The following is a 24,431-nucleotide window of genomic DNA, read 5'->3' as shown; positions in this document are numbered from 1 at the left end:
ACTGATCCTTCCAGAACTCCCCTAGTCCTAGCCTGTCAACCTAACAGTGCCCCATTTATCCATACTCTCTTCTCCCTATCCATTAACTAATCCTCTAGCCATGCTAATATATTATCCCCAACTCCACGAGCTGCTGTGGGGTCATGAAAGACACTATAGAAATGCAGATTTTGTTTTTATCTACCCTTGCCTATGGAGCTGTACCACAATGAGAGTTAGTGCTTTCAGGAGTGAAGATGCTCGTCCCATCCTTGTGGTTGCCAATTGGGCCTTTCACCGCCTGTTCCATGCAGCTCATTTTCAGGGATATACTGAGAGGTCCTGACCCGGCATTGCTTCCCAGATGGCAATGCCATGTGTGAAGCTCTTCAGCCTGTTTAAACTGCGTCAAAGGATCTTGCATCTCTCTCAAAGGTGGCATTAAGTTACATGTGCAATGTGATCCGCACCTTAACCTTGGCCCTGCTGCTTATGCAGGAGGGTCCCCCACAATCAGAGAGAGCATGTGGGATTCGTGCTTGTGAATGAAATTCAGTGGGGCGAGGGTGTCTGCCTGATAGTGTTACCACAGGAACAGGCCATTTCCCCCACCTGGTTTGTGTCAGTGTTTATACTGTACAAGAACCAATGACTCCTGCCCACACTGCCCCAATATCCCTCTATCGTTTTCTCCCTCATGTATGTATCAAGCCTCTCCTGATATGTGTCAATGCTGTTTTCTTCAACCACTTTATTTGGCAGCGCATTGCACGTTCCACATTCTTATTTATTTCAACCATGGCCCAGCGGGTAGCACACTCACCTCCGAGTCTCCAGGTTCTGGATTCAAATCCCACTCCAGGACTTGACCACAAAATTCAAGGCTGACACTATAGTGTCATCTAAAAGGCACAAATCAGGAGTGTGATGGAATACTCCCCACATGCCTGATTTGTGCCTTTTAGACCCTGCACTGAGCGAGTGCTGCACTGTCAGAGGAGGCTGTCCTTCAGACAAGATGTTAAACCAAGGTCCCATCTGCCCTTTCAGGTTGATGTAAAAGATCCCATGGCACTGTTTCAAAGAAGGGCATGGGAATTCTCCCATGTGTCCTGGCCAATATTTGTCCCTCAGTCAAAATCACAAAAAACAGATTATCTGGTCATTACCATATTGTTGCCTCTGGGAGCTTGCTGTGCGCAAATTGGCTGCCATGTTTCCTACATTATGACAGTGGTCACGCTTTTAAAAAGCGCTTCATTGCCTGTAAAGCAATATGAGACGTCCAGTTGTGAAAAGCTCGGCATAAATGTAAGTTTTTTGCGCTAAGATATTCTTCCCAAATCCTTTATTTGTTAGTGACTTTCTTCTATTTGTGCTGCCTCGCTCACAAGTGGAAACGGTTTTCATTGAATCGCTTCGTAATTTAAAGATCTCTTAATTCTCTGCTTTGAGGCTCTTTTCTCTCACAAAGACCCCTAGACTTTTTTTATTCTTTCAGGGCATGTGGGCATCGCTGGTGAGGCCAGCATTTATTGCCCATCCCTAATTGCCCTTGAGATATTGGTGGTGAGCCACCATCTTGAACCGCTGCAGTCCATGTGGTGTAGGTACACCCACTGTGCTGTTAGGGAGGGAGTTCCAGGATTTTGACCCAGCGACAGTGAAGGAACGGTGATATATTTCCAAGTCAGGATGGTGTGTGGCTTGGAGGGGAGCTTCCTGGTGGTGGTGTTCCCATCTATCTGCTTCCCTTGTTCTAGGTGGTAGAGGTCACAGGTTTGGAAGGTGGTGTCAAAGGGCTGTAGTTGAGTTGCTGCAGTGCATCTTGTAGATGGTGCATACTGCTGCCACTGTGCATTGGTGGTGGTGGGAATGAATGTTAAAGGTGGTGGATGGGGTGCCAATCAAGCAGGGCTGCTTTGTTCTGGATGGTGTCGAGCTTCTTGAGTGTTGTTGGAGCTGCACTCATCCAAGCAAGTGGAGAGTATTCCATCACACTCCTGATTTGTGCCTTTTTAGATGGTGGACAGGCTTTTGGGAGTCAGGAGGTGAGTTCCTCAACATAGGATTCCTAGCCTCTAACCTCATGTAACCACAGTATTTATGTGGCTGGCCCAATTCAGCTTCTGGTCAATGGTGATCCCCAGGATGTTGATAGTGATGATAATGCCAAGGGATGTCAAGGGGAGATAGTTGGATTCTCTCTTGTTGGAGATGGCCATTGCCTGCCACTTATGTGGTGCAAATGTCACTTGCCACTTACCAGCCCAAGCTTGAAGTTGTTCAGGTCCTGCTACGTATGGACACTGAATGCTTCAGTATTTCTTTATGACACACCTGTGAAGCACCTTGGGTTGTTTTATTATGTTAAAGGTGCTACCTTCAACAACCACAACCACCTGCTTTTGTGCTGGGTATGACTCCAACCAGTGGAGAGTTTTCCCTCTGTTTCCCATTGACTCCAGTATTGCTCGGGCTCCTTGATGCCACACTCAGTCAAATGTGGCCTTGATGTCCAAGGCAGTCACTCTCACCTCACCTCTGGAGTTGGGCTCTTTTGTCCACGTTTGGACCAAGGCTGTAATGAGGTTAGAAGCTGAGTGGCCCTGGCAGAACCCAAACTGGGCGTCAGTGAGCAGGTTATTACTGAGTAAGTGCCACTTGATAGCACTGTCAATGACACCTTCCGTCACTTGTTATCGCTGTTAATCGAGAGTAGAATGAAGGGGTAACAATTAGCCGGGTTGGATTTGTCCTGCTTTTTGTGGACACAACATACCTGGGCAATTTTCCAATTGTTAGGTAAATGCCAGTGTTGTGGCTGTACTGGAACAACTTGGCTAAGGGCACAGTTGGTTCTGGAGCACAAGACTTCAGCTATTGCTGGAATATTGTCAGGGCCCATAGCCTTTGCAGTGACCAGTGCCTTTGGCTGTTTCTTGACATCATGTAGAGTGGATTGAATTGGCTGAAGACTGGCATCTGTGATGCTGGGGACCTCAGGAGGAGGCCAAGATGGATCATCCACTCAGCACTTCTGGCTGAAGATGGTTGCAAATGCTTCAACCTTGTCTTTTGCACTGATGTGCTGGGCTCCCCCATCAATGAGGATGGGATTGTTTGTAGAGCCTCCTCCTCCAGTGAGTTGTTCAATTGTCCACCACCATTCACGACTGGGTGTGGCAGGACTGCAGAGCTTAGATCTGATCTGTTGGTTGTGGGATTGCTTAGCTCTGTCTATTGCCTGCTGCTTCTGCTGTTTGGCACGCAAGTAGTCCTGTCTTGTAGCTTCTCCAGGTTGACAGCTCATTTTTAGGCTGTCTGGTGCTCTCCTCCACTCCTCAGCCTTAGTCGCCTCCATCCTTACTGACAGATGGTTCACCCTCCCATCCTGGTAATATCCCTATAAATCTTTTCCACATTTTTCTTGATACTTCAGTATCCTTTATCGACACTGGAGCTGTACACAGCACTCCAAGTATGGTCTAAATAAAGTTCTATATACTTTTAACATTTGCACCCTACTATTTCTTTAGAAATGAGCCTCAGTATTTTTGCACTCTTTGCAACCTTAACTTTCGTTGCTGCTTTTGGTGTTTTGCAATGACCTGGAGTTTGCTGCTTGCAAGGGTGGTGGAAGCAGGGACGATGAATGATATCAAGAGGAAAGTGGACGGGCACTTGAGGGAAATAAACTTGCAGGACTGCAGGAGCATGGGGAGGCGGTGTGGTAAGGGTGACTGATTGGATTGCCCTACAGAGAGCTGTGATGGACTTGATGGGCTAAATGGCCGCCTCCTGTGTCATAATAACTCTCTGACCCTCTATCTATTCTCAGACCTCGTTGCCCCTCTGCCCCATTTAGTTTCTTGCCTTCCATGGAAGTTTTGGCCTCCTTATTCCTCCTCCTAAAATGAGTACCCTCACACTTCACTATATTGAATATCATTTACCATTTATCTGTCCACTTTGCAAGTCTGGGTGAATCTTGCTGTATTTTGGTGCAGTTTTACAAATTATTAGCTATATATCTTCAAATTTCGAAAACCATCCCTTATTTTGCAGTATTTTTTATCAGGACCATTTTTAACATAATCGCCATAGTCATAGATTCATTGGACAGGAGGCCATTCAGCCCATTGTGACTATGGTGGCTCTTTGAAAGAGCTATCCAATTAATCCCGCTCCTTCATTCTTTCCTCATAGCCCCAGAAGTCTTTCCTTTTCAAGTATTTATCCAAATCCCTTTGACTCTGTTTCCGCTGCCATTCCGGGTCATCCAAATTTGCTGAATTAATAATATTCTCATCTTCCCTCTAGTTCGTTTGCCAATTACCCTAAACCTGTGCCCTCTGGTTACTAACCCTCCTGACACTGGAGTGTCTCATTTACTCTATCAATGCCATTCGTGATTTGGAACACCTATCAAACCTCCTTTTAACCTTTTTCTCCTCTAAGGAAAGCAAACCCAGTTTCTCCCGTCTCTCCAGATAACTGAAGTCCCTACTTTCTGGTACCATTCTAGTAAATCTCCTCTGCACTCTATCTAAAAGCCTTGACATCCTTCCAGAATAGTGGTGGCCAGAACTGAACACGTACTCTAGTTGAGGTCAAACCAGTCATTTATAAAGCCTTGACACGGTTTCTTTGTTATTGTACTCAGTGCCTCTATTTATGAGGCCCAGGCCCCCATGTGTTTATTTAACAGCCTTCTCAAGCTGCCCTGCACCTTTTTGAGATTTCCCTCTGTGAACACCAGGTGTCTCAGTTTCTGCACCTACTTCAAAATTGCACCATTTTGTTTACATTAATTCTCTCTCATTCTTCCTTCCAACGTGCATCACTTTACACTTCCCTACATTAAGTTGTGTTTGCCTATTTCACCAGTCTGTCTACATCATCCTGAAGTCTGTTACCATCACAGAATTGTTACATTGCAGAAGGAGGCCATTTGGCCCATCGTATCTGCACCGGCTCTCCAAATGAGCAACTCACCTATTGCCAGTCTTCCTCCTCCTCCCCACAACTCTGCACCTTCTTCCTTTTCAGATAACAGCCTAATTTCCTTTTGACTGCTTCAATTGTACCTGCCTTCACCACACACTCAGGCAGTGCATTTCAAATCCTAACCGCTCACTGTGTGAAGAAACTTTTCCCCATATCGCTATTGCTTCTTTTACTAGTGACTTTAAATCTGTGCCCTCCCATTCTCGATCCTTTCACAAGCGGGGACAGTTTCTTCCCATCTGCTCTGCCCAGACCCCTCATGATTTTGAATACCTCTATCAAATCTCCTCTCTGCCTTCTCTCTATCTTCACAACTGGAGTTCCTCATTCCAGGAACCTTTCTCATGAATCTTCTCTGCACCCTCTCATGCCTTCACATCCTTCCTAAAGTGTGGCACTCAGAATTGTATGCAGTACTCCAGCTGAGGCCAAACTAGTGCCCAATACAAGTTCCACATAATCTCCTTGCTCTTGCACACTCTGTCCCTATTAAAAAAAGCCCAGGGTACTGTATGTTTTATTAGCCACTCTGTCAACGTGTCCTGCCATCTTCAATGACCATCCTCCTCACTGATTACTACATTTCCTGTATTAACGTCAAACTTTGCAATTATATATTTAAGTATACCCAAGTCTGGCTCACTGTTGTATATCAAATAATAATACTGGAGGACACCAGTGTACTCTTGCCTCCAGTTTGAAAATCTACCATTCACTACTATTCTTAGCTTTGTCTCTGAGCCAATTTCACATCCACACTGCCACCCCTGTTAATCCCAGGGACTTCCACTTTGCTAACAAGCCTATAAGGTGGTACACTATCAAATGCCTTTTGAACATCCATACACCCATCAACCGCCGTGTTGTTTTTGATCTGTACTGTTGTCAGGTGTGGCTCGGTGCCTCTTAGTCAGAAGGTTGTGGGTTCAAGACCCACTCCAGGATTAGAACCCACAAATCTAGGCTGTCACTGGACTGCAGTACCGAGGGTGTGCTGCATTGTTGCAGGTGCTGTCTTTCGAACGAGACGTTAAATCAAGGCCCTGTCCGTCTGTCTCAAGTAGGTGTAAAGACCACAGGCACTATCCTGAAGAAGACCAGGAGAGTTATCCCTATCATCCTGGCCAATTTTTATCCTTCGACCAAAATCACAGAAATAGATAACCCAGTTGTCATCTCATAGCTGTTTGTGGGAGCTTGCTGTGCACAAATTAGCTGCCGCGCTTTTTCACATTGCTGCACTTCAGAAGTACATTTGCTGTAAATCGCTTTGAGACCTCCCCGCCCCATGGTCATGAAGGGCACTATATAAATGAGAGCCTTTTTTCTTTTGTATTGGAGTTGCTGGTTCCGTGCTGTGTTTTCACTAACTAACACTCTTTCCCCTCGCTCCACAGACATTGAAGTATGCATTTCAGACCAGTGATCGGTTATGTTTTGTCATGGAGTACGCGAATGGCGGAGAGGTAGGTTTATGGCGTTCTCCCTTTTGGCTTGGCTGGTGTCAGCCCCCCTCCCTCGGCTGAAGCTGCTGTGTGGGATTGGATTGTTGCTCCCATCTGCCATCAGCAGTCTCTGATCCCTTGCCCAAGTGCTGTTCTCCAGATGGCACAGAGGGCAGCTGACTCTTTCACCAGGTAACCCAGCCCCAGCCCAGTTTGCCATCCACACAGTTGAGCCTTCCAGTCGGACTGCCCGGAGAGCGAACGGGGGCGGGAACCTAGGCCCGGAACCTGGGCCCGGTTCTAGCTCTAGGCGCCGAGGCGAACTGTGGTTTTCCCCGCTGTGGCTCCCAGCTCTGTGTGTCCGTGCGTGGTGATTGTGACGGGGTGAACAATCCAAACGTTGTGAGTTCTCACCCTGTGATGTCAAACTGTGAACTTGCATAAAATAAACCTGGTAATCTGTGGGTTCGCACCAGAATATAATGACCTCCAAAATGCTGGAGCGTTAGAAAAACCCAAACTTGGCCCACGGTCGCCTCCCTGACCCGGTCTGACCCGAGCCCCACACGCTGGGTGGTTGACTGAGAGGCCTCACTGAAACACCTGGCAGAGCCACTCCGTTGTCATGCCAACTGAGATCAGCTTTCTCAGTGCAGGACGATTGAACCCGGGCCCTCTAACTTTCTATTTAAATTTAGTCCTGCGGTGTGAATCCACCCTGCCCTGTTACAACCAGAGAGCTCAGATCATATAACTTGGCACAAACTGGGGCTCAAACCTGGGGGCCCCCTTCGAGCATCAAGGGGAAGGATTTTGTTGGTTAATGTCCCTTTTCTGACCTGTATTGTTTTTCCAAACTGCAGGAATTGCTGATAGTATTTAAATTTTTTTTAAGGCATTCATGGGATTTGAGCATCGCTGGCAAGGTCAGCATTTATTGCCCGTCCCTAATTGCCCCTTGAGAAGGTGGTGGTGAGCTGCCTTCTTGAACCGCTCCAGTCCACGTGGTGTAGGTACACCTGTTAGGGAGGGAGTTCCAGGATTTTGATCCAGCGACAGTGAAGGAACGGCTGATATATTTCCAAGTCAGGAAGGCGAGTGGCTTGGAGGGGAACTTCTGAAATGTGGCCAGGAGAACTTCCTTGACCAGAATGTTCTTGGCCCAGCTAGGAAGGAGGCATTGCTGGACCTGGCGCAGGGAAATGAGGTGAACCAAGTGCCTGTGGGGGAGCATTTGGGAAAGAATGATCATTGTATCGTAAGGTTTAGATTAGTAATAGCAAAGAGCAAGGAACAATCTAATATAGAAGTTCTAATTTGGAAGAGGGCTAATTTCAATGTGATGAGAAGGGATGAAATGAAACCGGAGACTGACAAGTAAAGCTGTTAGGGAGCAATTTTTAAAGAAAAGATGCTTTGTGTACAGGCTAGGTACATTCCAACAAGGACGAACGGTAGGAGAACCAAGGATGGGGCTCCCTGAATGACGAAGGAAATGGAGATAATGATGAAACAAAAAGGGAAGGTGTATAATGCATGTTAGGTGAACTCTTCAAGTGAGAATCAGGTCAAATACAACAGTTTTTAAGAGGAGAAGTGAAGAGGAAAATAAGACTGGCAAAGAGAGAGTATGAGAATGGAATGACAGTAAATATAAAAGGGAAGCCAAAAATCTTCTACCAGCGTGTAAATGGTAAGTGGGTAGGAAGAGGTGGAGTGGATCCTATTAAGGACAAAGAGAGTAATATATGTCTAGAGGTGCAGGATAAGGTTAGAATAGAGTTCGTTGTGCCGGTGTTTACTAAGGAAGAGGAATCTGACAAAATATTGGTAGAAGCGGAGATGGCAGGGGCAGTGGATAGTGTGAAAATTGAGGGAGGAAGTACAGGAAAAGCTGGCTATGCTTGGGGCACGTAAGTCACCTGCTCCAGATGGCTTGCATCCCAGGTTGCTGAAGGAAGTGGCCATGGAGATAGCAGAAGGGCTTGTCATAATCTTCCAATCTTCCCTAGATATAGGGGTGATACCAGAGGACTAGAGAGTGGCAAATTTGAGACCTTGTTCAAGAAAGAGTGTAAAGACACCCCTAGCGACTACTGACCAGTTAGTTTAACGTCAGCAGTGGGTAAGGTTTTAGCAACAATAATCGGGGGGAAAAAATCAACAGAGGCTTGGAGAGGTTTGAGTTAGTTATGGAGAACCAACACAGATTTGTAGAAGGCAGATGGTGCTTGACTAATCTAATTTAGTTTTTTGATGAAATAACAGAGAAGGCTGGATGGAATGAAGTGGACGTCTAAATGGATCTTAAAGCATTTGATTAACATAAAAGGCTGATTTAACAAAATTGAGGCTTGTGGAAAAGGAGGGTCAGTGTCCAATTGGATAAAAAATTGGTTTAAGGACAGAAAGCAGCAAGTCATGGTGGATCAAAAACAGAATGATGTAAAAACCCAGCAGGTCTGGCAGAATCTGTGGAGAGAGAAACAGAGTTAACGTTTCAAGTCCATATGACCCTTCTTCAGAGCTGAAGAGTCACGGTGGATGGTTGCTTTTCGGACTGGAGGTTGGTAGACAGTGGTGTTCCCCAAGGGTCAGTGCTAGGGCTGCTGCTATTTTTTTTTGCTATAAATAAATGACTTGGATCTTGGAAAATGGAGTAAAGTATCAAATTTGCTAATGATGCCAACCTTGAAGGAGTGGCAAATAGTGCAGATGATATTAATTTACCTGCAGCAGGATTAGGCCAACAGAATGAGTAGATAAGTGACAGATGGAATCTATTACAGAGAGGTTTCAGGTGGTAGAATGGGGAGGGGCGATATAGACTTAATGGCACAATTCTAGAGTATTCAGGAACAGAGGGACCTGGGAGTGCCTATGCATCAATCTTTGAAGGTGCAGGACATATCGAGAGAATGATTAGCAGAACAGATGCGATCCTAGGATTCATAAAATACAGGCACTGAGTACAGAAGCAGGAAAGTTATGCTGAACCTTTATAGAGCTTTGGTTAGACTCCAACTACAGTACTGCATCCAGTTTATCCACTTTAAGAAAGTGGGGAGGGGGTGCGGTTTAGTTACACGATTAGGTTGGAAAACAGGGGCTGTTCTCCCTGGAGAAGAGGAGACTGGGGGAGATTTGATAGCGGTATACAAGGTTTGGGTAAGGTTAGGTAAACAAGGCAAATCTCTTCCCGTTAGCTAATGGCACAAGGACTAAGGGACACAGATTTAAGGGGAAGAAATGCAGGGGGAATGTGAGGAAGAACTTTTCTATGCAGCCAGTGGTAATGACCTTGAACTCGCTGCCTACAAGGGCGTTGGAACCAGAGACGATCAATGACTTCAAAAGGAAATTGGACGGACACTTGAAGGAAATGAAATGCTGCTCAGGGCTTGACTATATGTACATGAACAAAGTACTCTGCACCCTAGCAAAAATAGGTTAAAGGGTAATTGCTATAGGTACATTTCACACTTATCCGTTCATCAACTCCCAGGACCATCACCTTTCCCATCTCGCTCAAATTCATCAGTGATTTCTCCTTATGTCCCCTGAGTCACTGCTTGCTGCAGAACTGAATGATGGGGGTTTCCTGCCTCCTGGCTGTTTAATGAGCCGATGACAGGTTTCCATTTCCAGGGCTACAGAGATCGAGATGGGGAGTGAGTCTGACCGGATTGCTCCGTCTGGAGCCGGATTGAATCAATGGGCCGAATAGCCGTCTCCTGTGCTGTAAATGACTCTACGACTTTGCGGGTGGTGGTGTTCCCATGCATCTGCTGCCCTTGTTCTTCTAGATGGTAGAGATCATGGGTCTGGAAGGTGCTGTCAAAGGAGCCTTACTGAGTTGCTGCAGTGCATCTTGTAGATGGTACACACTGCTGCCACTGTGCATCAGTGGCGGAGGGAGTAAATGTTTAAATTGGAGGATGGGGGTGCCGATCAAGCGGGCTGCTTTGTCCTGGATGCTGCTGAGCTTTGAGTGTTTGCTTTTCCCCTCCCCAAGCAAGAAGACCCACCCCCCCTCCCCAATGATGGTTCTTAAACATACCCATAAAGCTAGATCCTTATTGTGCTGCAGTGAACTCCCTCCTTTGGCCCTCAGTTGTAACCTTTGCCTCCTGCTCTGTTACCTTCAGTGACAGTCTATAGAAATAACTGTTTTAATCCAGTGGCTCTGGTGAGGGCCTTGATGATGAAGATGTTGCCTCAGGCGAGGTTTGGCATTCCCTTCATCCCACATTAGTTCCGGGCACCACTGCATCTCGGGAAGAATATGTTGGCTCTGAGAATTGGGTGGGGAGGGAGCAATGCAAATTCACCAAAAATATTGGGACGAGAAGTAAAATTATGAGGACAGTTTGCATAAATTAGGCCTCGCATAGAAGAGTAGGGGGGTGGGGGGGAGATCTAATCAAAATTTCTAAAATGTTTAAAGGATTTGATGGAGTAGATCGAGGAACTGCGTGAGTCTAGAACAAGGGGATATAATATTAAAATTGGAGCTGGTTCAGGGTTGATATAAGGAAGTACTTTTCACAAAGGATAGTGGGTACCTGGAACTCTTTTTTTCCCCCCAACGCCACTCTGCCCAACTCCAAACTCTACCCCCGTGTTGAGACTGGAATTGTAGGGGGGGTTCAGTTGAGAATTTTAAAACTGAGATTGATAGATTTTTGTTGGATCAGGATATTAAAGGTTACAGAACCAAGGTGGGTGATGGATTTAAGATACAGCAGCTATGATCTAATTGAGCGGTGGAACAGACTTGAGGGGCTGAATGGCCTCCTTCTGTTACTGTATATATCTGGTGCTTACTCTCCACCCCCTGTTGTCTTTTTTCCCCCAGCTCTTCTTCCACCTTTCCAGAGAGCGCGTTTTTACCGAGGACCGCGCGCGCTTTTACGGGGCTGAGATTGTGTCTGCTCTGGATTACCTCCACGATAAGAATGTTGTCTACAGAGATCTGAAGGTTGGTATTTGGCCATGGGTGGGGGGGGGCAGCAGCTTCTGATCCACCAAATATCCATTTTGGCGCAATTAGTTGGGAGTGGAGAGGAATGGAGGGCGAATTTTACAACCCTAACGAAAACTGCAGCAGCCGCTTGGGTTTACATATAATCTTTAAAGTGAGAAAAGCTCCTCGGAACCCTTCACAAGAGACTCGTGGAATGAAATCTAACCCTGAGCCAAGGGAGCGATTTACAAGGGGTGACCCAAGTCAACGAGGTAGCCTTTAAGGGATGTCATAAAGGTGTGGTGGGGGGGAGAGACCGGAGAAGTTTAGGGCGGGAATTCCGGAGCTCAGGGCTCACTCAGCTGAAGGTACGGCTGCCAATGGCAAAAAGGTGACGATATTGATACCCGCATTGAATTCTGGGGTGCCCCTCGTTTTCGTTTCAGCTGGAAAACCTCATGTTGGACAAAGATGGGCATATCAAGATCACAGACTTCGGCCTCTGTAAAGAGGGAATAACAGATGGAGCAACCATGAAGACCTTCTGCGGAACCCCAGAGTATTTGGCACCCGAGGTGAGAGCGTTTCCAACCCTACGCTTCCCTTCACAGATGAGCTTTGTGAGATTTAACAAAACCCGCCACAAAACTGGAATTGAGTTTGTAAAAAGATCGTGGTTAATTCTTTAACTCTCAAGGGTTTGCTGTCCTCTAACTCTTTTGCCCAATACTTTTTTCGCCCCAAACGCTTGTGCTCTTTTTATTTATTCGTACGGTGGAGGAAGCAGTTATCGTTCAATGACGCAATGTGAACGATTGTGATGCCACCAGGAATGGATCTCTTGGGGCTGGAGTACAATATATAAATAGCCGTTTGGTAGCACAGAACTTGAATATTGCTGAAAAAAAAGAGACATGCCTAAGCTTTTTGTCTTGCACTCATCAGGACACTCGCAAAGATACCAATATAAGGGGAAACAACAATTTTTATACTGTGTGTGAAGAGAGTGCTGATTGGTTGGTAAGTGGCGTTGCCATGGAGAATGCACCACTGATGGTGACTGCAGACAGAAAGAACATGTACGTACACTGCGCCTGTTTCAGCTAAACAAAATAAGTGACAGCCATTCGCTGACCCCTTCCTCCGGGCAATGCCCTGACCAATCAGGGACAAGCTACCGGGTTTAAATTTCAAGCAATGCTTGGCAGTTAACTGTCGGCCACCATCAGTGGTGCATTATTCATGGCAACACCACTTGCCAACCAATCAGCACTCCCTTCACATACAGTATAAATTGTTGTTCCCCCTTCTATTGGTTTTCTTGCAAGTGTCCTGATGAGTGTAAGACGAAAAGCTTAGGACACGTCTCTCTTTTCCAGCAATAGTTGTAAGTACGTGGGTGATGGTCTGACTTGGATGACCACAGTCACAATTTGAGCTGTTTCTCATGTTCCACTTGAGCTCAAGTGGCCACCTCTTCCCTGGCCTGTGCCTAAGTGGTTGAGGGTTGCCCAGATTTTCTGTGGCAGGTTGAAACCTGGGACTTCACTGCTCGGGTCATTTACCCAGGCTACAGTTAGTGATGTTTGCAGTCAACCAGGAGGCCTGCCATTGAGAGGTGGGCGTGTTGTCGATTTTTAGGCTGTGGAGTGTGTTCCAGTAGGGGCTACGGGATTTTAGGCGAGCACGTGTGGGGGGTTTTATTTTGAGGTCCTATGGATCCTATCTGACCTTATTGCCTGAGTGTCTCTGGGGGGAGCGGAGCGGTGTTAGTGCTGACTATGTGGGGGTGCTCCCTGCTATTCCACACTTATCTGCGAGGTTAGCTGGCCTCGCCCACCCACCCCACTATATTACGATCGGCGGATGCGGTGGTTACGATTGGCCTGTGGCTCCCAGAGGTTCTGATTTGTGGTCTGACCCTACACATGCTGCCTTGAAGAGTGGATTCTCCACAGGCGCTGCCCCCTCAAGGCAGCAGGTTTGTGGGCCTTTGAACTTGGGGGATTTGGTGGGGGTGGTGACCTTTTGCGCCCTCCTCCCTCGGTAGCACTGCTGTGCAAATCCCCTCAGTCCAAAACAATCTCTCAGGCGCAGATTGAGCACGACACCCAACTGCACCTCCTCAAAAAAGAGAACATCCTCTGGCCTTCTCTGACTTGGGAGTTGCCTAGTTGCACATATTCTTGATCACTGCATGCTACCCATGCATGAATGTAGCTGCAGTGTTGGGAGGTGGTGGGATCGTACAGACTTAGGGTTCCTTTATCCCACTATTTTAGAATCCACTAGGCCATGGTGGGAGGGGATGGAGTGAAGTTCCTCGTTTTTGAATGGGCACTGACCCATCATTAGTCTGATCACCCCTCTTGTCCCACACCAGGTGCTGGAGGACAATGACTATGGTCGAGCTGTGGACTGGTGGGGGCTCGGAGTGGTGATGTACGAGATGATGTGCGGGCGATTGCCCTTCTACAACCAGGACCACGAGAAGCTCTTCGAGCTGATCCTCATGGAAGAAATTCGGTTCCCCCGCACCTTGTCCCCCGAAGCCAAATCCCTTCTCTCGGGGCTCTTAAAGAAAGACCCCAAACAGAGGTAAGAGCCGCCAAGCCTCCCAGGTAAACGCCTTTCAAATTGCAGCTCCCAATCCACTCGCAGCTCAGTGTAACCACCCCTGCCCAGTGATGTTTGATGCTTGCTCATGCTGCCCCCGCACCTCTCCCCTCTTCTCCCATTCTGCACAAGATTAAATTCACAAAAACAGGTCTGGAGCAACTCTGCAGCCAGTAGGAACGGTTAAAGAGGAACTGTGGCCAGTATTGTGAGTATTCCGGTATTGCACTAATTATTCTTTGCATTTCGAAGGGGAACTCACTCACAATAGTGAGACTCCTCGCATTTCATTACTCTGACCTGCAATCATTTCTTTTTATCGAATGCTTGCTGATTGAGACAATTGGCTGTGCCTTGATGGCCTTTATCTGGTGTGGATTGTGGCTACCCTGAAATCCCTTGCACTTCCCCGATTTCCTTCACTCGCACCATTGGCAGCCATGCCTTCAGCTGCCTGGGCCCTAAGCTCTAGACTTCCTTCCCTAAACCTCTCTGCCTCTACTGCTTTAGGACTCTCCTTAATACCTACTGCTTTGACCAACCTTTTAGACACCTATCCTAACATCTCCTTATCGGCTTGATATCAGGTTTTGATTGGTAACCCATCCTGGAAAGCGCCTTGTTGCTTTCTGCTGTTTAAGGTAAATGCAGTTAACGCACTGCTTAATTACGTATCACGAGTCCAAGTGAGTGATTGGTGGCTGCAGTGAGTAGCATTCAAGGCTATGGGCCAAATGCTGGTAAATGGGATTAGGTAGGTAGGTCAGGTGTTTCTCATGCAGACTCGGTGGGCCGAAGGGCCTCTTCTGCACTGTGATTCTGTGAATTGATGCTGTGTTTGACAGATTTGGGTATTAAGAGATATTGGGCAAAGGCCCATATGGAATTAAGAGTTAGGATATGGAATTTGATTGCAGATAAGCCATGATCTCACTGAATGGCAGGACAGCCTCTTTGGGATAATTGGCCTCCTCCTGCTTCTATGTCCCTGGCACCTGCCATCCATGTGTTGAGAGCTCAGACTCTTATTGCCAACGGTGTAACGACCAAATAATTCTCTCCCATGGGAGCAGGAGCTAAGTCTGATCGGACTGTGTGGCAGGCTTGGCCATCCAGTGACCAAGTCCGATTGCATTGATAATTGACCAGCAGTCTGACTGGGTTGGTTCAACCTGACCTTGGGCCTGAGGTTCTTCTTGCAGTGTTCCTGCCTGGGTACCATGAGTTGTCAGAGGTCTAGCTGAAGAAGAAACAGCCCTGGTAGCAACATGTGAGCAGCAGTAACAAGGTACCGATGACCACTCATTGCCTCTCTCAGCAGAGAGGCTGTGCTGCTACTTTGTCGCCGGGCAAACCACCTCTGTTTAAGTAGGTGAAAGGTGTCACTCTCAATCCTGCTGAGCGAGTGGGTAAGAATTTAATTCAAGTCACCTTTTTCAGTCTCCCCTTGCACTCTTCGTTTTCGTATGGGCAGAAAACAAAAGACACTTTTTGCAGTGAGCAGGGAACCCCGTGGGTAAGTGCGGGGATGAGTCGCAGTCTGTGGGCACGTAAAAAGGTCGTTGGCGTTAATATTAGAATTTCAGGGGAAAGAAGGACAAATTTCCATGTAATTTGTCTTTTAGGTAGTTGTATGCTCTGACAACAATGGAATTGTTGGCCAATAATGAGGTGAGGTTAACCACGCTTCCCCCCTCCTGCCCCCACTATAGTGGAGAATTTAAGGAAGTATAGGTTGAAGGCCCCATAGAACCATAGAAAACATAGAACCCTGTCCCTCCAAAGCTGCTATATTACTCCCCATCCGTATTGAGGGTCGGTGTTTTCCTTACTGTTTTCTTTCATTTTTGCGTGGGATGTGGGCGTCGCTGGCTGGGCCAGTATTTATTGCCCATCTCTAATTGCCCTTGAGAAGGTAGTGGTGAGCTGCCTTCTTGAACCGCTGCAGTCCATGTGGTGTAGGCGCACCCACAGTGCTGTTAGGAAGGAGGCTGCAGAATTTTGGCCCAGCGACAGTGAAGGAACGGCGATATAGTTCCAAGTCAGGATGGTGCTTGGCTCGGAGGGGAACTTGCGGGTGGTGTTGGATCAGGTGGGGTAGCGTCGGACGGTTGCACCAGCTCTGCTAGAAAGCTCCACTGTCGTCAAAGCCTTGCCTCCGACCAGGGCCTTTCAATGTTAATAGAACATCTGAATTAACCAGACACTGAACTGAGCTGGGAGAAAGGCGAAGGGTTCAAGACGGTGGCCAAGGATGAGAGGTATGGAGAAGAAGTAGGTTGTAGTGGGAGAGATTGGTCCAGGAGATGTTCTGGTTTGTGCGACCCAAGGATGAAGCCCAGGTGGAGAACGGAGGGAGGGGATGTGATGGTGATCCACTCAGAGCAGAGATGAGTATAAAAACAAGGCTGAAAGGGGTTGCAGAGGACAGAAGAGTTGAGCCCATAGGAGGGGCGACTTAAAGCTCAGAGCAAGGATTCTGAAATGGCCGCATTGAGTGTTAAAGGGCTGGAGTGGATGGAGGGTGAGAGGAGCTTGGCGTGAGTTAGTCAGTGCTTTATTCACCTCTGTTGCCTCCTCCAGGTTGGGCGGCGGCCCTGAAGATGCAAAGGAAGTCATGCACCACAAATTCTTTGTCCCGGTTAACTGGCAAGACGTCGTCGAGAAGCGGGTGAGAGAACCTAAACGTTTGATGGAACTTCATTTATTGCAAAGAAATAGCTGGCAAAGCAAGAGCCACAAAATGGACAAGAGCTGCTTTTTGAAACAGTCTGAATGGCAACTCTGTCAGCAGTTTGCCTGAAGAGTCTGATTGTGCCACACCAGCGACTCAAAGCACTTCACGCTCGACTGGATTGCTTTGTAATTCAGGCACTGCAAATAGCGCTGGGGGTTCCGTTGCCTGGTGTGGCTGGGTGTTTGCCATGGTTATGGGAGGTCGGTGGCGGGAGGGAGGTAAAGTGGGCAGGTACCACACAGGGTGCCGGGGAGGCAGTGGGGCATGGGTGTGCGGGTAGGTACCACCCAGGGTGTGGGCGAATGCTACTTGGGTATACCACCCAGGAAGGGCGCCATGGTGAAGGCTATTTCCACCCATTGTACAGAGGGAGGGGGCGGACATGGTGCAGGGAAAATGTGAGTGGGTGCTGTCCAGGATAAGGGGATGGGGGTGGTGGTGGGTGTTTGTGAGGTTGCATGTAAAAAGGTTGCTACCTGGGGTGCGGGTGGCTGCCAAGCACGATGGAGCACGTTTTGAGGTATGTGTGGGGAGGTGTCACCCAGGGTGGAGCTTTGTCTGATCTCCTGCGGCCTTTGAACCCAGAGGGAGTTTGGATGGTACAGTGACTGTACTCACACTAAACTAATTCCCCTGTCCTCCATTTTCTTTCTGTGCAACAGCTTGTCCCCCCATTCAAGCCCCAGGTATCGTCTGAGACAGACACACGATATTTTGATGATGAGTTCACAGCAGAGTCGATAACAGTCACCCCCCCAGATAAATGTGAGTATTAAAAACCCCCCCATGAAAGATCTGGTGAGCGAGCAAGAAACTATTAAAAATGTTCCACTTTTGTTTTGAGGTTCTTCCTCTAGATTAACTCCTTCATAAAAGGCAAAAAAGAAACCAGGACCAATGGCGGGCTGTTGTTGGTCAACTCAAACAGCGACTAGGGTGGGTGGGCGGGGGGGGGGTCTGGAACCATTAGTTATTGCCCATCTACAAGCCTAGGGTTGCCAACTGCGATTAAATGTATCCCTGGAGGCTCCATCACATGACTTGCCCCCACGCTCCAGCCATTAGTCGGCCAACATGCCCATCCTTGTGACGTACGGCCTTCCTACGCCAACTGGAAAGCAAAAGACTCGTGTGAGGAAGGGCCTGAGAGTCCCTTTCTCCCGTCTTATTTGGGTTCAGAGCCGTACTCTGGACATAACAGGAATGAATGACTATGACAAGTAATGTGTTAAAACAACAGTTTTATTGAATATTGACTAATGATTATAATAATAATATGACAGTTATAATTGATATATTAATAGATATATAAAAAAATTTACAAAGGAAGAAAGATAACTTTATTGAAAAGGGAAGGCTTTTTTTTATATTCATCAGAAGAAAGGCAGATTTTTGTAAAGCGCAAAGAATAACCCCAACTTGGTCTGTTCCATGACAGCTCCTCAAAATGGATAACCCCAAATTAGCCTGTTCCACGACAGCACCTTAAATTGGTACATACATTACCGAGCTGCTGAGTACCTACAGGTGGGCCTTGCGGTCAGTCACTCCGTTCCAGGCCCTTCCTCCCGTCTTCAGTGGTGACTACTCCACAATGGCTGCAGCATCGAGTCCTCGAAGCAACGTCCCCTTTTAAGCCAAATTTCTGGCTCCCATCCTGCCTTCCGAGGCCTGGTACAGACCTTTCCCAAAACAAGCCTCAGATCGTAACAATTCTCATAGGCTCTGCAAGGCCATACAGACTTCACAAGATCTCATTTGCTTACACATCTTCCCATCTGTCATCCTTGAAGTGTAATGTCCATCAGTCAAACTTCATCTCCTGATGACCATACTAGGTGACTACCATGAGGTTACTCATGGCCCTGGACTGTTGTTCAAGGGTCACTGAATGCAGTAAGAAAAAGGTTAAACAAAGGACAATTTATTTTAGCATTCCAGCTTGAAAAATGCAAAACAAAGATATAGTCTAAATACCAGCTGTGCACGGCCAGTATGGAAAAAAACGAGGCCTGGGAAAACAGGCCACTACTGATCGTGCTTTGATTAATTAATCAATAATAATCATAGCTGGGTTAAAATTGATGTAAGATTTAATACAAAATAACTTTAAATATTCACTGCAGGCTTAAAAATCAAGAATAAAGCAGAAATAAAATGCAAAATTGCAAAAATTAATGGCTGTAGGCCTCAGGCCTACACTCATTACCCAATTGGATGATGCTTGACCGTCAGCCAAACAGCCTTTATTTCCCCTATTTTCAATATTTTTATATCTTGTAAAGAGAAACTTGTTAAAGAAAATAACCAAAAAAAAAAAATCCCTTTGAATGTCCCGATGATTTTTCTCCAGGGTGGCACATAGCTGTGTCCTGGAGATTGATCTTCAATTCCTGGAGACTCCAGGCCAATCCTGGAGAGTTGGCAACCCGAACAAGGCCCCCTAGATCTCTTTTACTTTCCTTCTAGGTCGTAGCTCCTTCCTGCCTGGATTGTGATGAATTATTGCTCTGAATTTTTCAACCGAAATATAGAGAGAATCTTAAAGTATAATCTATTCTCGGTGAATGATCTCTGCATTGGGTGAGAAGGAAAACTGAGCAACCACAATTGTAGACACTGCTGATCAGATATTATTTTCTTTATTGTTTCATGAGATGTGGGTGTCGCTGGCAAAGCCAGCATTTGTTGCCCATCTCTAATTGCCCTTGAACAGTTAAGAGTCAACCACATTGCTGTGAGTCTCGAGTCACATGTAGGCCAGACCAGGTAAGGATGGCAGATTTCCTTCCCTAAACGACATTAGTGAAGCAGATGAGTCTTTATGACAGTCGGTGATGGTTTCACAGCCAGCTTTAGATTCCAGATTTATTAATTGAATTTAAATTTCACTGGCCGCCATGATGGGATTTGAACCCAAGACCCCAGAGCATTAGATTGGGTCTAATCCAATGGCATTACCACTATGCCACCATCTTCCCCCATGTTGTCTGTCGATGACCTGCTCATCATAGTAAATGGTGACATTTTTAAACAAATGTTGGCACTTGCCTCAAAATTTGCTGAAATCGCTTTCTGGTTTGTTTTCAAAGTCATTTGGAGGAAAAACCAAATAATCTTCCAGATCCTCACAGGATGAAGATATCTTTGCAGATAATGCAGATTGCATGCTCAGAATGCAGAGGTATTGTTAAACGTTCTTTTAGATAGTATTGGAGTACAGGTTTTGGAGGAAAGATGAGGACTTGAAGTGAAGACTTTAAAATTAAGGTATTTGAAAGCAGAAGTTGCAATTCAGTGGGCAAATTAAATCATATTTATGTGAAACGTGGACATTTTTGCGCTCGTTTAAAATCTTATTTTGTGCATTAGAAAAATCAGTTACTGAGGTGGGTGGGGGGGAAAAGGCTGCTTGAGTGATTCAGTTGGTTCAACAAAGTGTGACAATGCTGCAATGAAATGTTGTCACATTTAAACTCAGGGGTGGTGCCAGAGGACTGGAGAATTGCAAACGTTTACACCCTTGTTCAAAAAAGGGTGTAAGGATAAGCCCAGCATCTACAGGCCAGTCAGTTTAACTTCGGTGGTGGGGAAACTTCTGGAAACAATAAGTCGGGACAAAATTAATAGTCACATGAACAAATGCGGGCTAAATTAAGGAAAGCCAGCATAGATTTCTTAAGGGGAAATCATGTTTAACTAATTTTCTGGAGTTTTTTGAAGAGGCAACAGAGGGTTGATGAGGGCAGTGCTGTTGATGTGGTGTACCTGGAGTTTGATACAGTGCCACACAACGGACTTAATGAGCACAGTTATAGCTCATGAAATAAAAGGGACAGTAGCAACTTGGATACGGAATTGGCCAAGTGGTAGAAAACAGAGTATAGTGGTTATTGGATGTTTTTTGGGTTGGAGGAAAGTTTGTAGTTGAGTACCACAGGGGTCAGCGTTGGGACTCTTGCTTTTCCTGATGTATATTGGTGACCTAGGTCTTGGCGTACAGGACACAATATCAGAGTTTGTGGATGACACAGAACTCTAAAGCATTGTGAACCGTGAGGAGGATAGTGTAGAGCTTCAAAAGGACATAGACAAGTTGGTGGAGAGTGGACAGATGAAGTTCAATGCTGAGAAATGTGAAGTGATTCATTGTGGTAGAAATGATGGAGAGACAGTATAAAATAAGGGGTACAACTCTAAAGGGGGTGAAGAGTAGAGGGACCTGGTGTGTGTGTGTACACAAGTCATTGAAGGTGGCAGGACAGGTTGAGTGGGCAGTTAATAAAGCATACAGTATCCTGGGCTTTATTAATAGGGGCACAGAGTACAAGAGCAAGGAGGTTGTATGAGTGACTAGTTTGACCTCAGCTGAGTATTATCTCCAGTTCTGGGCATCGCACTTTTTCCTTAAAGAGAAGGCTGAGAGGAGATTTGATAAGAGGTATTGAAAATTATGAGGGGACTGGGCAAAGTAGATAGGGAGAAACTGTTCCCACTCATAAAAGGATTGAGAACGAGAGGGCACAGATTTAAAGTAAAAAGTAAAAGAAGCAATAGTGTTATGAGGAAAAACGTTTTCATGTGGCGCATGCTTAGGGGTTTGGAATGCACTGCCTGCGAGTATGGTGGAGACAGGTTCCATTGAAGCATTCGAAAGGGAAATGGGCTGTTATTTGAAATGAAAGAATGTGTAGGGTTACGGGGAGAAGGCAGGGGAATGAAACTAGGTGAGTTTCCCCAGTCAGAGAGCTGATGCGGACACAAAGAGCCAAATGGTCCCCTCACTGCGCCATAACAATTCTGTGTTTCGAAGCTCAAGTGAGCAGAAGATTTGTTAAGTTTGTTGAATTGATTTCAAGGTGTGAAGGCAGGTGCTGAGTTTAGAGTTCCAACTCTACCATGTTGCCGGTTTATAAACCTGTGGTTTATTTAAAGGTTGCACCCAGGGGCCACAAATATCCCTGATCATCAGTCGTAAGAGTCAGCAATTGTCGTATTGCCAGGAGGCACTAGGTGATGGTTCTTGGTTGTTTTCAGATGCTTGAGGGTCCAGAAACATCCCAGCACTCGCTCGCTCCCGCTACCCATTCTGTAGCTTGACACATTCCCCTTATTGTCACTGTTTTTCTTTTCTTCCCCCTACAGTCGACAATTTGGACCTGATGGAGAGTGATCAGAAAGCACACTTTCCCCAGTTCTCCTACTCGGCAAGTGTGCGAGAATAAACCCTGCAAATATACCAAAAAAAAAACCACCCAGGACTTACTCCGGAAAAGGCAATTCTACGTTATCCCAAAACTCCATCTTTTCCATCGTCGGTCTTCAGCTGCCACCTTAGGAGTCCGAGGAACAGCAGGCTCTGCTGTATGGGAATTAACTACCGGTTCACTTTCACTCTAGAAGTTGTGTTTTTTATATATGTACATAGTTAACAACAGCAAACTCGCAGTGATTGTTCTACTGCTGCAAGAGCCAAGGTTTGGGATGTTTGTGCATATTTTAAAGAGACATCTGTACAGCGAGGGTGGTCCTCCGTTTCCTCCCCCCCTCAGTGCCACCCATGCAAAGCGAGTGTCGCTCGCTTCACACCGCGTCACTATTCAAAAGTTTCGCGTTTTTTTGTTACAAAGAAGTAATTTCAAAATATCGCCTTTATTATTGATCCATTAAAGAGAGAGCGAGAGAGAGAGAGGCACACACACCGACTATTCAGGCACTGGCAAACACACACACACACACACACACACACACACATCCACCGGGCATGCAGACGTGCACACAGGCATCTGCTGAGTGTACTCTCACAGGCACATAAACGCACAAAAAAAGTGGTTGGAACAAATGCTAAAACTCATCATTTGGCTGGCACTACACTGTTATTGGAGTGTTGAAGGGGCAGTACTGAAGTGGGGGGAGGGGGGAGAGATGGGGGGAGAAAGGGGGGGAGGGGAGAGGGGGGGCAGGGGGGAGGGGGGGAGTTGTGGAGGTGGGGTGGGGTGGAGGAGAGGAATCCTGGGCATTGCAGTTTATTTCGACATCAGTGGAGGATGATAGAGATTGTAACTTTAATGATCAGACCCTGTGGTATTTGTGCCATTTTATTCTCACAGTTGCAGCCTGCAGCCAATAGCGTTTGCGGAGCAGGTAGAGGCGGCCCCGGGGTCAGGCACCCTCCGCAGCTGCAGTCAGCAGGGAAGCTGACAACCAAGGGTTGTCTCAGCTGAGCGTCCAGTTTGTGCTGTTATATATTTCCATTCAGTTGGTGGGAAGTCCTTTTCCTAGCAACCCATCTGGGCTCAGGTCCTTGAGTCAGTGAGTGAACTGCCTAGAGTAGAAGTCACTGGTTCAACACCAGTGCTGAGTTAAAGAGAGAAGGGATGAGACTGGCTAAGTCTTGGAGAGGAGAAAATAGTATTTTGCCGCAGTATCACTGCTCTGGTTAGACTGGCAGGTGAACTTAGTGCATTTTTCTAGCCGGTTATGAAAATTCTATGTTTTGATGCACATTCCTGCTGACACCAGTGTAGACCTGAGCTGTATTGATTGTCACCCAAATTTTCTTTAAAAATCTGTGTTAATGTTCTGAGAGTCGTGAAATCCCTTGCGCCCTGCTTTGTAGGGTCTTGTGTGTCTTCGAGCTGCATTGTGCCTGTTTGTTATCGGCGGGGAGGGTGGGGCTGGTGTCTCATGTACGTGGACCAGTCTGCTCCCAAGCGTCAGCCGCGTTAGGGCATTAACAGTGCTGCTGCTGTGAAGACCTGGCAGTGGCCACAGCTCGTGTGCCGAGGGAGGCCAAAGAAACCTCTCCTCCCTCACCGCAGTCTTCATACAAACACCTACCAAGTCTCCAGAATGGCCTGTGCCCATGTTGACTATGGCGAGTGTGATGCAGTGGCCCCCAGCTTACCCGTCCATTGCAGTGCTCAAAGGGCACCCTCCCATCGCAGAATGTAAAGCCACCAATCGCGTGCCAAACAACCTAACCCATATTGTAACTGTTACAAGTTTCAACTCTGCACTTGGGCTGAGCATTACTGGTCCCTCCCTGTAAGTCATGTGCCCATGCCCTCCCTGCCACCCTTCAAGATCATTGTTTACCTTCATTGCCCTACAGCTAGTGCACACTTGCTAGTGCAAGCCAGGATATTAGAGTGGTGAAAACCCCCTGGGTAGCTAACTGGATAGTGTCGTCACCCAGGTCCTCTCCTCCCACGTGTGTGTGTGTCTCTCTCTCTCTCTCTCTCTCTCAAATCCTCCCAAAAGGCAGGCTGGCTCACACACTTGCATGTTATTCAACAACTCACTTTAATTTTGCAGCCTTTAACCGAATGAGTCGAGTGAAGCCACGTTTTAACCTCACCGTGCATTAACTCAGCATGGCTTCATTAGTATGAGGACTAAATATAGACTCACCAGAGTCCCCAGTAGTGAGCTAAATGTTGTACGTTAAATCTGAGACTGGCCGGCAATGAACTAGACAAGAGAAGTTTCCCACTCCCATTGCCTCACTCGCTTGCTAACGCCAGCGAGTCTTTAACTGTTAAGATCAGTTTGCTCTTTGCCCAGAAGCCAGTGGCTTTACCTCTAGCCTCTGCTAGCTCTCACTTTCTAGGATTTTCCCATCAGAATGACCAATTGCACTAGCTGCCTTCAATCCCACCCCCACCCACCCAAATAC

General features: G+C 46.8%; 1 protein-coding gene across 4 annotated transcripts in view; it reads left to right on the top strand.

Annotated features, from left to right (window-relative positions):
- LOC144671395 (RAC-beta serine/threonine-protein kinase) overlaps positions 1-22,147 on the top strand; it is a 108,163-nt gene extending 86,016 nt beyond the window's left edge. For all 4 annotated transcript variants that reach the window (XM_078533284.1, XM_078533285.1, XM_078533286.1 and 1 more), the window contains 7 exons: positions 6,387-6,455; positions 11,293-11,415; positions 11,847-11,975; positions 13,784-13,998; positions 16,600-16,687; positions 17,416-17,518; positions 21,899-22,147. In XM_078533284.1, the coding sequence (XP_078389410.1) occupies positions 6,387-6,455; positions 11,293-11,415; positions 11,847-11,975; positions 13,784-13,998; positions 16,600-16,687; positions 17,416-17,518; positions 21,899-21,978 (807 nt within the window). In that variant the 3' untranslated portion in view covers positions 21,979-22,147. The remainder of the gene's footprint in view (positions 1-6,386; positions 6,456-11,292; positions 11,416-11,846; positions 11,976-13,783; positions 13,999-16,599; positions 16,688-17,415; positions 17,519-21,898) is intronic.
- Positions 22,148-24,431: the final 2,284 nt, after the last annotated feature.

This window comes from Cetorhinus maximus, chromosome 32 (genome assembly GCF_964194155.1).
Source record: "Cetorhinus maximus chromosome 32, sCetMax3.hap1.1, whole genome shotgun sequence".
NCBI classification, from domain to species: domain Eukaryota; kingdom Metazoa; phylum Chordata; class Chondrichthyes; order Lamniformes; family Cetorhinidae; genus Cetorhinus; species Cetorhinus maximus.
Note: the sequence above shows the minus strand (reverse complement) of the source record. Positions and strands in the feature narration are given on the sequence as shown.